General features: G+C 42.6%; 1 protein-coding gene across 2 annotated transcripts; it reads right to left on the reverse strand.

Moving 5' to 3' along the window:
• Positions 1-5,434: 5,434 nt before the first annotated feature.
• On the reverse strand, positions 5,435-15,459 carry dyrk3 (dual specificity tyrosine phosphorylation regulated kinase 3). Of its 2 annotated transcripts, none has more exons than XM_059329925.1 (6): positions 14,589-15,459; positions 12,401-12,510; positions 8,898-9,103; positions 8,485-8,788; positions 7,932-8,348; positions 5,435-7,842 (listed from the first exon to the last, which is right to left on the reverse strand). In XM_059329925.1, exons 1-6 carry the CDS (start codon positions 14,629-14,631, stop codon positions 7,111-7,113), a joined length of 1,812 nt encoding a protein of 603 aa, XP_059185908.1. In that variant the 5' UTR covers positions 14,632-15,459; the 3' UTR covers positions 5,435-7,110. The 2 variants fall into 2 exon arrangements, with proteins under 2 accessions (XP_059185908.1, XP_059185909.1); XM_059329926.1 differs by lacking the exon at positions 14,589-15,459 and adding an exon at positions 14,201-14,536.
• Between the last annotated feature and the right edge of the window lie 1,569 nt (positions 15,460-17,028).

The following is a 17,028-nucleotide window of genomic DNA, read 5'->3' on the forward strand; positions in this document are numbered from 1 at the left end:
AATACGAAAAACAACTACACAAAAAGACAGTAAACACCTACAAAGAGAATCAAATCAACTTACAAGAAACTCTAAATGACCACAAACAGATTCAAAAAGACTACAAAGAGATGTAAAACAATTATAAACAGACTCAATAAAACTTCATAGAGATCCAAAATGACCACAGAGACTGTAAATGATGGCCACCACCATATAAGGGTTGGGGTCCTTTTACCTGTCTGTGCCCAGGAGCCTATTTTCTCACAGTCCGTCCATGCTCAGAAAGTAATAAAAGGTGCAAATGGCTGGCTTGTTTTTGTACAGTATAGTAGATCATTATTGTGTGCAAAACTGCAGTTACATTCATGGGTTGCAATCTATCACAGAAATAACTCTGAACCTGTGTTATCAGATAAATATATTCAGCTGCCTCTTCATTTCAGTGGAAGAAGAGCAGACAGTGGAAAAAGTCTCTGCAGAGGTTTTTGAGTAGGAGGGTTTACAGATAGTGCAAAACGATAGCTTTGATGTGCCCTTCGAGCTTCTTCTCAGAGTGTTGCTATGCAGACCTGCTACCTTCGGGCTATAAGAGAACTGGAAAGACAGTAAAAACACCTGAAACTCACACACGTAAACACACACACACACACACAGAAACAGACAGTTTCATCTCTGTAGACCGGGGATGAGTCATCTCCTATTCCAGGCCCAACTGTGACCCAGCCGGGTCATGTAAACAAGACAAGACAAGACTGAAAACCTAAATATGGGGGCTGCATATGCAGGCAGCCAATACAGTGACTGTAACAGACTGGCAGCTAAGGATCAGCCAGTAAAATGAAGTTAAAGGTCTCAACAAAATGCCCTTTGCAGAAAAACAATCCCACAGCATGCAAAACTGCACAGCTCCTCTACCCTGCAGTCTGTGTGGAATGTAGATTGGTGGGTTGGGTGGGCAAATGTTCCTGGAGCACAACCCCACCTCTCCCAACGATCTGCATCTGTTCAGCCTGTGTAGACATGTGCTCAGCTGTGCATTTGTGTGTGTGACTGGTGTGCGCTCAGCTGTGAGTGTGTCATTGTGTGTATATGAGTAAGGAACAGTAGGCTGGAGTCTGCTTTTGTGCATGTGGGGACATGTGTTGTGTCTCTTTCTGTGTGTTGGTCCAACAGTGGGGGAACTAATGTGGCATTCTCCTGCTGCTTCCATCGCCTGGTTCGTACCTCAGCTGTCCCAGTGGACCCGGGCCAGACGACACGCATAGCTCTGGAGTGTGGCTGCACTCTGTGACCCAGGGCTGTGTGTGTTTATAGTTCTGTGTGTGTGTATGTAGTGGTGGCTCAATGTTCTGGTCGAAGCTCAGGTCCAGACAACACCACTTCTGCTGGTGGATCGTGACAAGAGCTCGCAGTGAGGTCAAACAAACCACTTCAAGGATATTATTTAACAGGCAAATTCAGTTTGTGAGCAAACATTATATAAGCAGCCCTTGGGGCAAAGCTTTAAGTTTCTGGCTCTCTGTCACATCCCTAAATACAGGTTGAGTAAGTCTGCTGTCACAGAAAATTTACAGGAAGAACAAAGAAAAGTACACTGTTTAAGTTAGCATATTTCTGACTACTTTGCCTTTATGGTGGAAGCAAAACACACCTTAACATATTTAAAGCAATGTCGGTAACAATCATGTGAATGTATGACCTTTAGAAGATTAAAGCTTTATTGTTTGTTTTTGTTCCATTGTCCAGAAAAGAAGCTTGCACAATAGCAAATAATTAATAGACTCCTAAGATGAAAAATGAATTCATTTTGCGGCTGTTTTTTGGGTCCTGTTCAAATTTTGGCCATTTTAGTTCCAATCAAAAGCACACTTTCATGTTTGTAAATGAATAAAACATGAAATTAAAGGCACAAAAAGTAGGATTGTGCATTTTTCTATGTATAGTCGTACAAGAATCACTGTCATTCATCACTTATGACGGCTGGATAAATACAAAAATATAAATAAAAAACGCTATAGTCTATAAATTGTAGTAACCAGCCAGGTTCCAGATTATAAGCATGCATCCTAAAGGCAGCTAGTAAAATGGCAGAGACGAAAAAATGCAAATCTTTAACCCATAGGAACCTATGGTGACACCCGTGTAACAAACACTTTAAATCTCGTAGAGTCTCAGTTTAAACCCATTTAACAACTCTAACCCTTTAATAGTTTGTCCTGTATTACATTTAACTGGTTCTGATCAGAGTTACTGAACTAATTAAAGTCACTATTTTGATTTATGTGATGGAGATGCAAAGAAAAAGGCAAATGGTTATTTGTTAATATTTATTATTAATGTGTTACTTAAAAACTAATCTGAAAAATAATTAGTTGTTAAACAGCACTTTTAATGTCACAATTTTGATAAATGTTGTGGAGATGCAAAGAAAAAGTCAAATTTGTGTTTCTGTAAGCAGAAAATGTCTATTTTATTTATTTTAAAATAAGAAATATTATGAACACAAATACCAGAAACACCCAATATAACATTTATGTCACATCACAGATCATTTAGGGGTAGCATTTATTTTTTTAAATATCATAAATGTGTTCTTTGTGGTCCACTTGGTCTGTGGTATATCCCCATAATTTTACTTTAAGGATATTTGGGTCTGGGTTCTAATGGGTTAAAGGTTTAACTTGCCTAAATGATAGACAGACAGCTAGCTAGATAGATAGATAGATGTAATATAAAGGAGGAGGAAAGGAGAGAAGGGATATAAGCTCTACCGTGTGTGGTTCAGAGAAAAGAAGTCAGTGTGCCATGGGGATGTAGGGACACATGAGCTGTAGGCCATATGGTCAGAAGGTGACTGGATTGGTGTCTAATGGGATTGATCTAATCAGCTTTAAACTATTAGAAAGAAAGGAGAGAGAGACAGAATCATTTAGTAAACAACTTACTGTAATGTATTTATGATTTTAAGAGGAAGTCATGCAATTAAACTGAAAAGGAAATTATGAACTATTATTATGCTCACCAAAACAAAAGGTTTGTTTGTTCACCCTGATCTCATAATCACTTGACTAAACACTGAAACCTTGTTGTTGATGGAAAGACTGAGCCACACCCAGTCTGAATGAGGAAAACAAAGATACCCACGTCATTTTACCACGAATCAGCCCTCATCCTTTCAAGATCAGCTGGCATTAAACACCTGGGTCAAATTCTCCTACACATACTCAAGTACCCACTCACCAAAACACCATCTCGATTGCGTCTTCTTCAGGAGGCGATGTCGCTCAACCGGTTCTCTCTCCTCCTCCACCTCCTCCCCCCTGTTGCGTGTGTACCTGACTTTTTCTTCCCTCAGGGCACCAGCCTGCGAGTGTAAACAGCCGTGAATCATCAGCGTTGATGATCAGTCTACCGTCATTATTACCGGATAGTGAGCGTCAATCTTTTCCCACTCTTTTCTTCACAGCAGTATTTCTGGTGGTGTTCCCACAGATCTACATCTGTTCTGTTACATGTGCAGATGGGACACACGGCAGATCGTGTGGTATGAGGGGCAGAAGCACACTTTAAGGTGTGATGTGCTTTAACAGATAATAAAATAGTCTTTGAAAAGATAAATAATGCTAGTGCAGGGGTAGGACACCAGAATGTGGAGGTGTAAAAAAAAAAAAAAGAGCTGTTTTAGACTCTGTAATTATCCATACTTTGGTCCCTAAGTGCCGAGCTGAAGAGTTAGTGAACTCAACAAGTAACAGAATTGTCACAACAGATCCAACTCTTTTGATATTTTCTAATATGTTAATGAGCATGTGAGTTCACTTTTTAACTGGAAGGGTCATTTTTACACACCCAACCTTCCCATCTCACATGTCACAGCAGGGAAGATGCAGCTGCAGCTATAATTTAACAATAATAATGTCAACGCTTGCTTGTTAGCTCACTGTAAACAAACCTGTACCCATCATTAATTTTATTAGCTGCAGCTGCGTCTACCCTGTTGTGACACCTCCCGTTTGTTAAGTTTTTATGATGATATCTTATGTTTCACAATCGAGTAGTGCTACGTCAGCAAATCCCATGACCTGGACGATTGAGACACTTTACTCATATGTTACACTCATATGTGTTCTCCGTGACTTTCACGACAGTGCGTAACGACAAGTTAGTGTCAGTATCACACGCCGGCTCTAAGTTGTGTCACAGGCCACTGACTCATCAGTGTCCCAGCGTTCAATGAATCAGTAACCTAATCACTGACTGAAATTTAACTCACTTTATAGTGATCCACTGTACCGACTGAACAACCAGGGCCCGTCTGGAGAAACTTTTGTTTCATAACACAGACCCAGGTGTCACATAGCAAAAACAGTCACCGCTGGTTACAAGAGAACCAGGTTAGACTGCAAGTGAGGGATGATGGAAGTTTCTCTGACTCTACTGTCTCGCTATCTCTGCAAATCTACACGGAAAACAGAGCTTTCCTCAGAACTGATTTGTTAATCAGTGTTCATGGGTAAATTTCCAGACCGGGACTAGAAATGCAATTGTCAAAAATAGTTTACAAAATGAATTTATGCCCAATTAAGTTAATTGATATTAACTTTAATTGTACCTTTTGATCATGATTGCTAATTTCCAGAGTAAGGGATCAACAGAGAGATAATAATTATATAGCTATTAGCTAGCTTAGCTCAGTTGGCATGTGACACCAATAAACTAACATGATGGGATTGTTTCATTTCAAATATTAAAAGATTTTTTGTTTACATGAGTGATTGTGTAGATGAAACACCATATTAAGTTGAAAATCAAACCATTTTTGAAGGGGATTATTCTTATTCATGCATATTCCTAATCTTGAAAAGATAATGGGAGAAATTAAGTTAACGCGAGAAATTAACGCTTTGTATGAACCCTGTATCTTGCTTTGTGGAGAGCACATACAGAATTTGGCTGATCTTGACACAAAAAGTAAATGTTTACTTCACCTGATAAAATGCACTTGTGATTTTACAATGTGACCGTGGCAAGTTTATCTGTATTAAAACAGTTTCAAAGCAGAAATCACCCCAGAGCAGCACCTTTCAGTTAATAATTTTTATTTTCTTTAGAAAAAGAAACTATCACAACTTCATTTGGTTACTGTACAGTTTCTCTTCTCATAGTCACTCAGTCTGATAACAGGTTGTGATTTCATGCTGGAACACCAAACACCCTCCTACTAACGCACACCACTAGGTACAACATGACAGGATACTGCTTTCTCTTTTTCCACTTTTGCGTCATACATCCTCTGATATTCTGGACTGGATAGCAAGTAGAAATCACTTCTATTCAAAAAAAAACTGAGACAGAGTAGAAATCCCTGACAGATTCACTTAGGAAACGAGAGACAAGAGAAAGAACTCTTTGAGCGGTGTGGTCCATACAACGTGCACCTGACGGGTGTGTATGTGTGTGTGTGTGTGCGTTTTGGACAGCACCATAATTCCCTATATATATGTGTGAGTTTAAGAGGCTCCCTGCCCTACATGAGACAAGAGTGAGAGGGAAAGAGATGGTGGGGGGAGGAGAGGGAATCTAGGTCAGATTGTGGAGCATGCAGACTGCCTTCGTAGACACACTCGTATACGCATTCTCTCGCTCTCAGTGGACCGAACTACATGCATGTTCATCCATAGTCGGGACAGAGGACTGTAAGTGGAATACAGTTAATATAACATTAAGGGATGTATCAAGTTTGTCTCCCTGAGAAACACTTCTTTCTTCAGTACCATAAAAACCCTCCTTTGTCACTGGCCCATCCTGTCAACCCCTCTACAACTCCCCTAAAATAAAAAGCAACTTGGCTTGTATTTTGCATACCGCTCTCCGTTTTGATCTATCTCACCTTGCACTATTGTTTCAATAATGCACCACTGCCAACAATCACATCAGCCAATCAGGGGGCATGGGCAGGTGACACTCATACAAACTTTTTTAACTTTCCACAACCAACTTTCCACCCTGCAGGTGTGTATGTGCAATGACTTGCAGCTCTCCTTCTCTCATATATATATATATATATATATATATATATATCAGTTTATGTGAGCCGGCCTCACATGGCAGGCTCAGTTTGTGAAGTACCGAGTGTGACGGTGACACCTTTGTGACAGTTTGAGTTTGAGTGGAGCTACTGTCCTCCCCACCCCCCTTTCTTTTCACTCGAACGGGGGAGTTGGGAGAAGGAGGGGGCTGTAAATAGGTTGTCCGACGCCCTCTCAGTAATGTCTCCCACAGTAGCACCACAAAGCTAAAGCACACACACATACTAACGTCACATATTGAGCTGACATGCAAGCACCAGGGATCAGGAAAGGTAGAAAAAGAGCGCAATTAGAAAAGACAAAGAAGTGAAGCCTTATTGCTAAAAAAAAACGTTTCAACTCTTCACTACATAATGCCAATCCCCCATAAACTGTGTAAAGGCTTTTAATGTTGTACACACGAGGGATAACTGTGTCAGTGTGTGCAGGGCCCAAACACTAGCGCATGATTTTTTATTTCTATTAAAGTCATGTTGGCTGAGCAAATATTTGCTAACCAACTTTAATGTGATAAGAGTAATCTCTGTAGCCCTTTTCAAGTTTCACTCATATAAACACTTCCCAAGAAAGGGAGGCATCCTCTGAGTGTTAAGAAAGAGTGTGAAGTGAGGCAAGTGACAGTGCAGGTGTGCTTTAGTGTGTTTTTACTAAAACACACCACTCATGTAAGAACACACGCAGATTAAAAACATTTGCTCATTTACGAAGCTGTCCACTCATTCGAAAAGGTTTTTTATAAAGCGTTATCTAAATTAAACCTCATCAATGGCTGTATACAGAAATTCCACAGCCGCTCAAGGAAATCCTCTGTATAAAAACTTTTTTTAGAGTGTTTCTTTTATTGTCTCTCTCTCTGTTCAGCTAATATTAAAAACCAGGAACTGGGGTGTCGACACCTCTCAGTGGAAAACAAATAAAAAAAACAACCAAACAAGTTTTAAAACCTAGTCACCACTTTCTCCTCCTTGACTCTGACTCCTCCTGAGGAGTGCAGAGGAGGGAGAAGTGGAAGATGAGAGGAGATTACAGGGCTCTCTCTCTAAGAGACAAGTTTGGGTAGGACCGTGCGAAGAGGTATGGCCTCCCCTGAGTCTCCCATCATGTTGCTCCTCAGTTTGTTGTTGGCAGCAGTGGTGCCTAAGCCGGGCCCTCCTTTGGCCAGGATAGAGGGGAACGAGGTGCTGTGGTGCTCTGGGAGCCGTTTCACGGTGGCCCCTTGGCTCTTCTCAGTCCCTGGTAGGGGCTTGGGTAGGCGCCGATACAGCCAAGGGTGTCTGAGGGCTTGGCTAGGGGTGAGACGAGATGAGGGGTCCCAGTCTAAACACTTCTTTATGAAGTCAGTAAAGGTGGGGTCCTCGCAGCCCTTGAGTGCCGCGCTCCACTCCTTGCTACCTGGGGGACCTCTCATCTTGCCACGACGAGAGCGAGACCCCGTCAGCACAGTGGCCCCAGTGGGCAGAGTGTTGGCTCCGCAGTAGCGAGGGTGGCCCTTGGAGTTGATGAAGTTCTTTGCACGTTTAGCCTGCTCCAGGACCTTCTGCGGAGGCATGCCCAGCAGCTCCATGACACAGGCCAGCTGGTCACCCTCGTCCTCGCCGGGGAACAGGGGGTAGCCAGTCAGAAGCTCAGCCAGTATGCAGCCGAAGCTCCACATGTCGATAGGAAGGCCATAACGTGAACCAAGGATCACCTCTGGAGCTCGATAGAAACGAGACTGGATGTAGGTGTAAACACGCTGGTGTTCAAAACAGCTGGAGCCAAAGTCAATCACCTGGCGGAGACAAGAGAGGAAAGAATCAATGTAGAAAACATGTGTAAGGTCTTAAAGGTCTCCAACAAGGCATGTGTCAGGTGTCTTACCTTGATGCCGCTGCGTCCCTGCTGTTTGAGCAGGATGTTCTCCGGCTTGAGGTCACAGTGGATGATTCTGTGCCTGCTCAAGGCCTCCAGGCACTGCAAAATGGAGTGTGCAAACTTCCTGACCAGTGGCAGGCTGAAGCCCTGGAACTTGTTGCGCTTGATAAGCTCGTACAGGTTCATGCTCAGCAGCTCGAAGGTCATGCAGATGTGGTTGCGGAAGGTGAAGTTTTCAAGCATGTGCACGACATTCATGGTGCCGTTGCGATCCTGCTTGCGCAGGTGCTCCAGGATGCGGATCTCCTCCTGCGCCTGCCGGTGGAAACGCTTCTCGTTGCGCACCATTTTCAGAGCCAGGTGCTGCTGCAGTTTGTGGTCATATACCTTAGCCACCTGGCCAAAGCTACCTTTACCAATGATCTGAAGAGGGCAAGAGAGAAGGAGAGAATAAGTGGGTTAGTTAAACATCATTGAGAGACAACATTAAAGTTTTAGAGACACTCAACAGGGAATGAGACAGACTACCAACACTTCACAATATCACATTATGTCTGACCTTGAGGAACTCATAGCGGTAAGCCAGTTGGTCATGAGCAACATGAATATATCCCCCCTGCTCATCATCGTAGCCACAGTTGTTGTTGCCGCCAGCTACTGCAGGCCTCTTCTTGGCATTGGGTCCCACGAAGTAGATGTCCGGGTAGGAGTGGATCTCCGTCTGCTCAAGGGTGGTCAGTTGAGATCTGTACAGTCTCAGAGCCTGGTCTGGAGTGAGAGGGCCGCACATCTTCCCACTGTTCCCTCCATTCCCAACACCATGGGAGCCGGAGGAGTCACTGGAACCTTTACTGGACTCAGTGCTGCAGCAAACAAGACAGAAACAAGGTGTTAAACAACTGAAGTGATGTTTGTTCCACTGGTAAATGTATTTACTGGTTAATGGTGTTTTCATGTGTGCATTCTTCTCACCTGTCCACACTGTGCTCCTTGGAAAGGCTGGAGACCAGGGCAGGTTTACTGGGCATCTGACCTGTGGTCCCACCGTTCTGAGTGGTTGCTGTGGTTATGGCGTTGATCTTTCGGTTGTTGGTCGAGTCTTCATACAGGTACTTGACCTTCAGCTGGCCACCTCGCACAGTTACCTGATCCCTCATTACAGCCTTGTTACTGACAACCTAAGAAAAGAAGAAGAGACAAAGGAAGCTATTAGAAAATCAATTTGGCAAACACTCCACTGTAGCTTCTTCGTGAAGAGGGTGTGGACACTGTACCTCATTATGTAGAAGACGTGTATTTTACTGTGTTGTATGAATGTATTCAATAGAGTGAGGAGAGGAGTAGTGACACATTATGCACAACAGCAACTACTTGTAGCCAGCAAAACCTCAATTGACTTATAACGAACATAGTCATGCACTAGATATTAATTTTTTGGCCCAATTTTGTCTTTATTCTATATAAGGATATAAATATTGTTTTACTCCGTCTTTCAGGCTCGCATTACAGGCAAAGATGACCCATAACAGAAAGACAAAAAAAAGAATGCGCTAGGTAGCAAATCTAGGCCATGTTTTGTTTGATATCAGTCTAAATACCATGAACTATCTCCAGCGTAGCAGGCAGCGAGCCATTAGCAGAGATGCAGCACGAGGCAGGTAAACCAGCAAAACTGGATTAAGATCCAGTCTGACAGGAAATAGAAAGAGTAACAAACCCACCCCCAAACAAAACTCCTGCCAAATGACCCACATGCCAGTTTTTTTGTTTGTTTGCTAGCAGACAGATGTAAGCAATCTTTGGCTTAGCACTGCAGTAATCTTTTAATTTGTCACTTCCTGCTTTTAACAACGTTCAATATGACTGCACAGTGCACGAAGAAAATGTGCGATTAAGCGTCAGGGAATAACTTAATTATTTGTTTTTCCTTTTGAACAAATTTGCTTACAAACTTTTTTTTAAAGTGACAGGTTCGCCTGGGACAGCATTCAAGAAGTGAACTTTCGAGAGAGTCGTGCTCTCGCCTGCCTGCCAGTAAACTGCTTCGTTTTAGCAACCCCAGGAATTCATTCCTCCTCGCTCTCTGTCTCTCCCTCTCTTCTTCTCTCTTACCAGCGGAAAAGAACCCTCCACAAGATTATGGAGCTCAAGGGAAATGACAGTCATTAAAGTTAGATTATACTCTTAAACTGTGGAATCAGTGCGGCTGTTAATAAGACACACTGACATAAACTCAGCTTGGCCTTCTTATATACAGACATACTGGAGAGGCATATTTACTGGGCCTGTCTAGCTGTCTCTCTTTCACATGAACACTTTCTTATTTTAGTGTGGTTTCACCAATCGGAGGGACGGAAGACTTTGGATCTAATGTTTTCTTTTCTCCCATTAGATTGCTATGCCGCCCTGTGGAGCTGCTGGCTATGGCTTGTGCACACAGCTGAGCAGGTCTACAGCTGAAACCATGTCAGCTGATAAAAACAACAAGGAAATGCACATTAAAAAGTAGGTGTTGACATGTTCCACTGAAACAGGACTCAGCTCTGAGTGTGTTTGTGTTGTATGCTTGAGTCTTAAAATAGAGGCGGAATGCAGGATGAGTTTCCATACATGTAACCTTAACTTATTACAACAGACCCACTGCTGACCCAGGGTCCCATGCAGCTGTTGTCCAAAAGCTGTTCTACAAACACAGTGAATGTCATTGATTGTGTCCCCTCACTCACAAACAAACGCTGGCTGGAAAAAATCAAAGCTTTCTAATGTGGAGCACTAACTGTGATGGATTATTGATTGACTGGGCAGGGGGGGGGGGGGCTGTTAGGAAAAAAATGAAAATGATGAAAATGAAAACCACTGTGAGAGCGTGAATCTTCTTTAACACCAAGTAATACTCTCCTCTGTGTCCTCTGTGTGCCAATCTGCACTGGTGCAACAGATGGGAATGAGCTAATCTCATTGCTGTCAGAAACGCCTAAGCATACTTTTCTCCTTCGGTTGCACAACTCAACGTACTCAATGTAGAGATACAAGCTGGGTCACAGACACAAAAAGATGTCCCTCTGTTATATTACGTCCCGAAACTAAGTGCTGCAACAAATTATTTTACCACTTCGTCCCAGTCTGTGACAAAGAACAGGATGACATAATTTTATTACTTTAATAGAGCACGGGGTAACTTTGAGCACTGTAACACGATGAACTGGGGCAAGCCACTGTCAGTCACATCCAACTGAGGATATTACCTCTGTGAGCGTGACAGAAAATACAAAGGAAGGACAGGGCTAGAATAGAAAAGTAGGCCTAACCTCTATGCAAGCAACGCTGATGGGCGGATTACACGAGACAGAAGCAAGGGGAGGAAGGAAGGAGAATGTTGATTGGTGATTTTGTTTGTGGGTCAAATTTTCAAGCCCAATAAATCTCAACAATATATCAAACCAGTTTTTCCCCCCTCTGCTGGTGTGGGAGGTGGTGGAGTATCATTGTCTGTGCGTGTGCATTTTCTGCCAAAAGGGGCTTTTCAGAGAGGTAAACACAGCGGAAAGGTACCACACTAGGTCACTTTTCATGTCTTGATAAATGTATTAATGTAAAAACTTGAAGTGCACTCTGGGAACGCAGAACTCCGCCGAGACATGCCCTATCGTGAGATGTTAACATTCTGACTTCATTGGAGTGTTCACATTAATTTTTCCAGTTCCCAAATTTTGCTGGAAACTAATTTTTCCAACCACACATGATTCCTAAATAATGTATATCTCAGTGTTAACAAGGTGAGGAATAATTTGTGCATCCAGCCTGAATTTTGGATCTGCTCCAAAATTTAATGGGCTCTTCGTTGGCCCATGCTAAACCCTTCCACCAAGTTTAATGACCATTTGGCTAGAACTTTTCAATAATCCTACAGACAAACAAACAAACTGAGCTAAGCAGACCTCCTTGGTGGTAAACAGACAAGTTTTACCAGGGCTGAAAGTGATGTACTAAATATGCTTATCTTTCAAACCACAGTGGTATAGTATTCAAAGATAGAACTAGAAAAAGAGATAACACCATAAATATTGATCAGCAAAAAGCAACTTTTATTGAAATAAAATTCTTGCTGTTGGATCTCTGTGTTTACTTAGCCAAAATGGATACTTCACTCTAGCTACACTGACAGTCATTGAGAATTGCCCTCTGCAACATACATTCTCACACTCCCGCAGGCAGTCAATCAATATTACTCACATGATCACATGTTATTCTCAATGAAGGGTATAAACACTTACTGAATTACACAGGTTGGAGATAAGAGATAAGACAAGAGCTAAGCCTGCAAATCAAGGCTGAGGGAAGAAGGAGGGGTGTAAATGTGATGGGAACTGTGGGGCATATCTCTCTGAGGAACAGGATGTCTGGAGACAGAGCGTGCTCCAACACAGGAAATAGGGCTTTGCTGGCTGTGTATGCGTGTTTGTGTGCGTACTTACTGTGTGTTTGGGCATAGGGGGCAACCCAGACGGACTGTTTGTGTCCGCTTCGTCTTTAAGGATGTGGTCTGTCCTCATGTACGAGTCATACAGACCATCACCATGGCGTGCTAAAGGGAAGAGGGAAGAACAAATACATCAGTCTGATAACGTGGAATCATCAAATCTGCAACACAGACGCACATGGGGATAAAGGCTGAGGATGACGTTCAGAGGCAACGTCTTCAGATTGAATCTAATCTCCACTGGGGCAGGCAATCCCTTGTTTGTCCCAACCAGGCAATTCATCAATCAATCAACCGACCAGCTACAATGGCCACCTTAAGAGTAAAACAAATGATTTGGTTTTGCACAACAGTTCCTGAGAGCTAACCTCAGCAGGGCAGCACCACAACACCAGTCTCTGCAGACCAACAGGGATGCATATTGTCTGCTACAACATCCTAACCCACATTTACTGTGAAAAGGCCATTATTAGCAGATACAGCCATTGTATCTATTGTGTCCAATACATTGTATCCAAGGCCAGAGCTCCGACCTGACCAGCTTAGATAGGGCTTAGGGTCCCAGATCGCTAGCGCTGCAAGTGGTATTATTGGCCTAATGGGGGTAACAGATGCCTCTGTGACGACAGCATCTTTCCGTCTGCCCATCTGTCCATTCAGGCAGAGTCATGTAGTGCACACACACCAGGTGTGCTCAGAAATAGAGCTCATATGAAGGGATGCGGGTGCATGTCATTCAATAGTGCTGTGTGCGCATGCTCACCTCTGTGGCATCAGGCCAACCACCTAATGTGAAATGACACAGACAGAGTAGATGGATAAGGGGAGCATTTGGGACTGTAGGAGGAATCCAGTTACTCAAATGACAAACCTCCATCAGCCGGCTGTTCATCCCAGCAGTCATTTAACCCACAGGTTGCCACCGCTACAGAAGTAGTAATCTGTGATGGCTTGAAATAAGGCTAAGCAGCCAGTTAGCATAAGCCATTTATACAGCTATTGTGTTGAGTTAGCTCATTAGCCCAAAACTGTGGCAAGTTTGGAGTCCTCTCTGACTAGCCCTTGAGTGTTACAGGTGCGTCAGAGCCCATGTCCCTGGCGTTAGCTCGTCAACAGACCCGCTCCGGGACAGATTAGACCTGCTGCCAGGATACAGATGCATTAGACCTGTGCAGCACAGCAAACAGAGGCATTAGGGCTCCACACACAATATTAGGCAAGCAAAGGCCTCATTAACTCTCTGCAAACTCCTGATTACTCAGTGGTGGCTCAGCATGTTCTGTTGTCATCTAAGCAAACTTTCTCTGGGAAAAATAAAAGAATCAAAGAGCCCAAACGTCTATGTAACTTCCAAACATCCAGCTGGCTCTACACGCTGTGAAAGCCCCCCTTGCACAGCAAAAGCTAGGGAACAAGGTTCAAGCAGATAGACATGCTGAACAGCGAATCATGTGTCATAAAACGTGGAGTTGGAGTGTGGTGGGGTAAAGTCACAGCTTTTTGTCCTCCTCTTCCTGGTATCCTGAACAAAGTGTACCTTTGTAGACAACATGTACACTATAGAATACATATGGCTTAAGCACGTGTCACAAGGTCTTTTTTTTTTACATTTTCTAACTACACATTAAAATGGCTACTACCTCAAAAGCACAACAGAAAGATGAGGTCATTGACCATTTATATATAAACAATAACAACGATGGCAGCCAGGGAACAAGTTTCAAAACAGTTCTTAAAAAGTGGCTGACATAAAGATTATGGCTTATCAAATGTTGATAAGAATATAAATGCTTACGAGCAAGACGTAAAAACAACGCAGAGCTTCCTGGATTTTCCTCGAAAACATGCACAAACAGAAGTCTCGTGATCGATATGGAGTTGCAAAGCAAAAGAAAACATGTTTACGTCTTGTGAAATGCCATCGGCAGCTACATCTGTCCGTTCTCTGTCCGACAGAATGACACGACGTGACATTTAAACCGAGAGCCAAGAAAGAGAAAATGTCAATCAAAGCAATTTTAGGCACAAAGGTATTTCTGTAAATGCCAACATGAGTTGCTTGAGGTTTAAACTAACGCCACGCTTGCAGCAAGTGTTGGTTTCACTTTAACGTCTAATTTGCATTAAAACAAAAGCAACACTTAGGAAACAAAAGGTTCTGACAAATACTTTGTTGTGGTTACCTGTTGCTATTGGGCCCTCTGGCTTTCTGCTTATTATCATCATGATTGCAATTAATATGTGATGCCAGCATCCAAAGTGAAGAAAAAATCCGAATAAAAAAAAGAAAAAAAAAACAAAGATTCAAACTAGGGTCACGTAGCAAACTTATCAAACAGCATTTATGACTTTGCTGTGGATAGTAGTGTTTGCTAAGAAGTCCAAGAGTCCTTAAGTCGTGCTTTCGACTTAACTAACTCCTTTAGGTTAGCTAGCCCTCTTCTTGGCTTTACTGTAAGTTCTCCTTGTTTTATTAAAACCACAGGGTTGTGTATTCAGCGTGCAGCCCTCGCCTTGGCTAACATTAGCCTCGGTAATGAAAACCCTGAGCAGGCGGTGGGGGTCGTTTCCTTCAGTTAGCTAGCCAGCTAGCTCGCACAGCCACAAAAACACTGGTCCGCCGGAGAGCCGCTCCCTCTGTTAAAAATAGTTTGAGTCCAAATATTACAGCTTGGTTGTCTGACCCGTGTGCCCCTCGCCTTTCTCTGTCGGTACAGTGAGTCGATCCAGAGCACCATTCCCGTGCTTATTCCCGGTTAGCTGACTTTGTAGTTAGCAAGCTGCAACGGTGCAACCACTCGGTGAACCCCCACGATTTAGTCCTCCTTCGGGACAGCTCGGGGCCGCTTCGCTCGTCTTCAGGGATGGCTAGCCAAAACGGGCTAGCTCGCTAGCTGAACTTAAGCCCCATGTTAAGTGCAGGAACAACCGGAGCATCCCCTTCGCAGGAAAGCTTCACCTGTACTCAGTGCAATAAGGCGGCAGTGTTTAATCCGTCTTCTCCGCGGTAGGAGTATCTTATTCGACGCAGCTGTGTTGTTGCTAAGGGCGTCTTCAGTGAGCCGGAGTCAGCAGGCACACAGAGGGAGGAGCGGGGCGGGGCTTAGAGCATCCAGACGGCTAGCAGCAGGGCGCCCCGCAGCGGCCACCTGGAGCTCTGCACCGGAGCCAAGAGACGCTCTGTGGAGCTGCTCTCATAGAAAACTGCCAGTATACAGCGTTAATTAATCCTCTGAAGTCACCAAAAGCGCCAAAGCATGACTTCTTCATCACATCCAGACGTACAGTACAGTACGTTCAGTTTGATGATGATATACCAAGTAAAACTGGAGACAAGGTCAAATATATTTTGTTCACATTTGCAACATTTAAAATTCTTTATTGAGCATGATAGTGAAAAAAAGTAAAAAATGAAATATGAAAGTAAAAAAAAACCTGATTAAAAATCACATTTTATGTTGTTTTTTTCTTTGATTCTTTTGGGTTCAAACTATTGATCCAGTAAGTCAGGATGTAAAAATAATTATCAGGTCATATAGGTGAGGAAAAAAATAGACCAACATGGCATTTAAACATTTTTTTTTAAGTGTATACAGCGTATACAGGCAGGATGAAAAGGATTAAAAAATTGACAAAACAGCCCAAGACTCCATAGAGTTAATCACAAGGGTTTCTCGCTTTTGAGTCATTCACACACCCTACCTTAATTTATTAGAATTTAGTGTGACCTGCTGACCTTACTTATTTTCTATATTTTCTCAAGTCTCTATATTTTGCTGTTTTTCTATCATTTATAAAATTATATATTTTCTATTCTTGGTTGGAGTAAACAGTAGTGAAACCAAATTTCCCTCTGGGTATCAATAAACTATTTGTGATTCTGATTCAAGTCAAGTCATGGATAAAAAGGGCAATAAATAAATAAATAAATAGGATTAAGGCTAAAGTTCCAAATCTTGACAAATAGTTATTAGGGGGTAATAGTGGCAACTAAGACTGAAGCGGTAAGTGTTAATATTTAGTTAGTAAAGCTGGGGGGAAAAAGAAAAGAAAAGAAAAATTAAACCTAACCCCCAAAATGAGCTTTTGTATATCAATAACACACCCCGTGGTATGTTGAACTTTTTAAAGAAAACTTTGCTTTTCTCAGCTGATTTAATGGTGAACAAAGAATCCAAAACAGAGTAATTCCTTGATGAGTAAAAGGAAATGGGGGCAGCATCTAACAACAGCAAAATTATATCAAAACATTCCTTAAAAAAGCTCTCACACAACTCGTGTGAGATGTAACTTATTAAATGCTGCCTCAATTTACTACAGCTCATCAAGAATTTCTCAGTTTTTGGATTCTTCTTCCATGTGGAGATATGCAACAAAATAAAGTTTCCTTTGGTAATTTAAGGTAACATGGGGTGAGTATTCCTTTAAGTCTAAATAGTTCATTGCAATACCATACAAATCCAAACATTTTAGATGCATGTTTGAGATGTTAGCATGATGCATGTTAGTTGATCACCAGAGAAGTAAGTCCTTTTTGTGCTGACTTGCTGTAAGTCGTTGCTTATTTGTTTGTTTTCAGTTTGGAGTGTCAGGCAGACTTCTAAAATGTCAGCTTAGCCTTTG

This window comes from Centropristis striata, chromosome 3 (genome assembly GCF_030273125.1).
Source record: "Centropristis striata isolate RG_2023a ecotype Rhode Island chromosome 3, C.striata_1.0, whole genome shotgun sequence".
NCBI lineage: Eukaryota > Metazoa > Chordata > Actinopteri > Perciformes > Serranidae > Centropristis > Centropristis striata.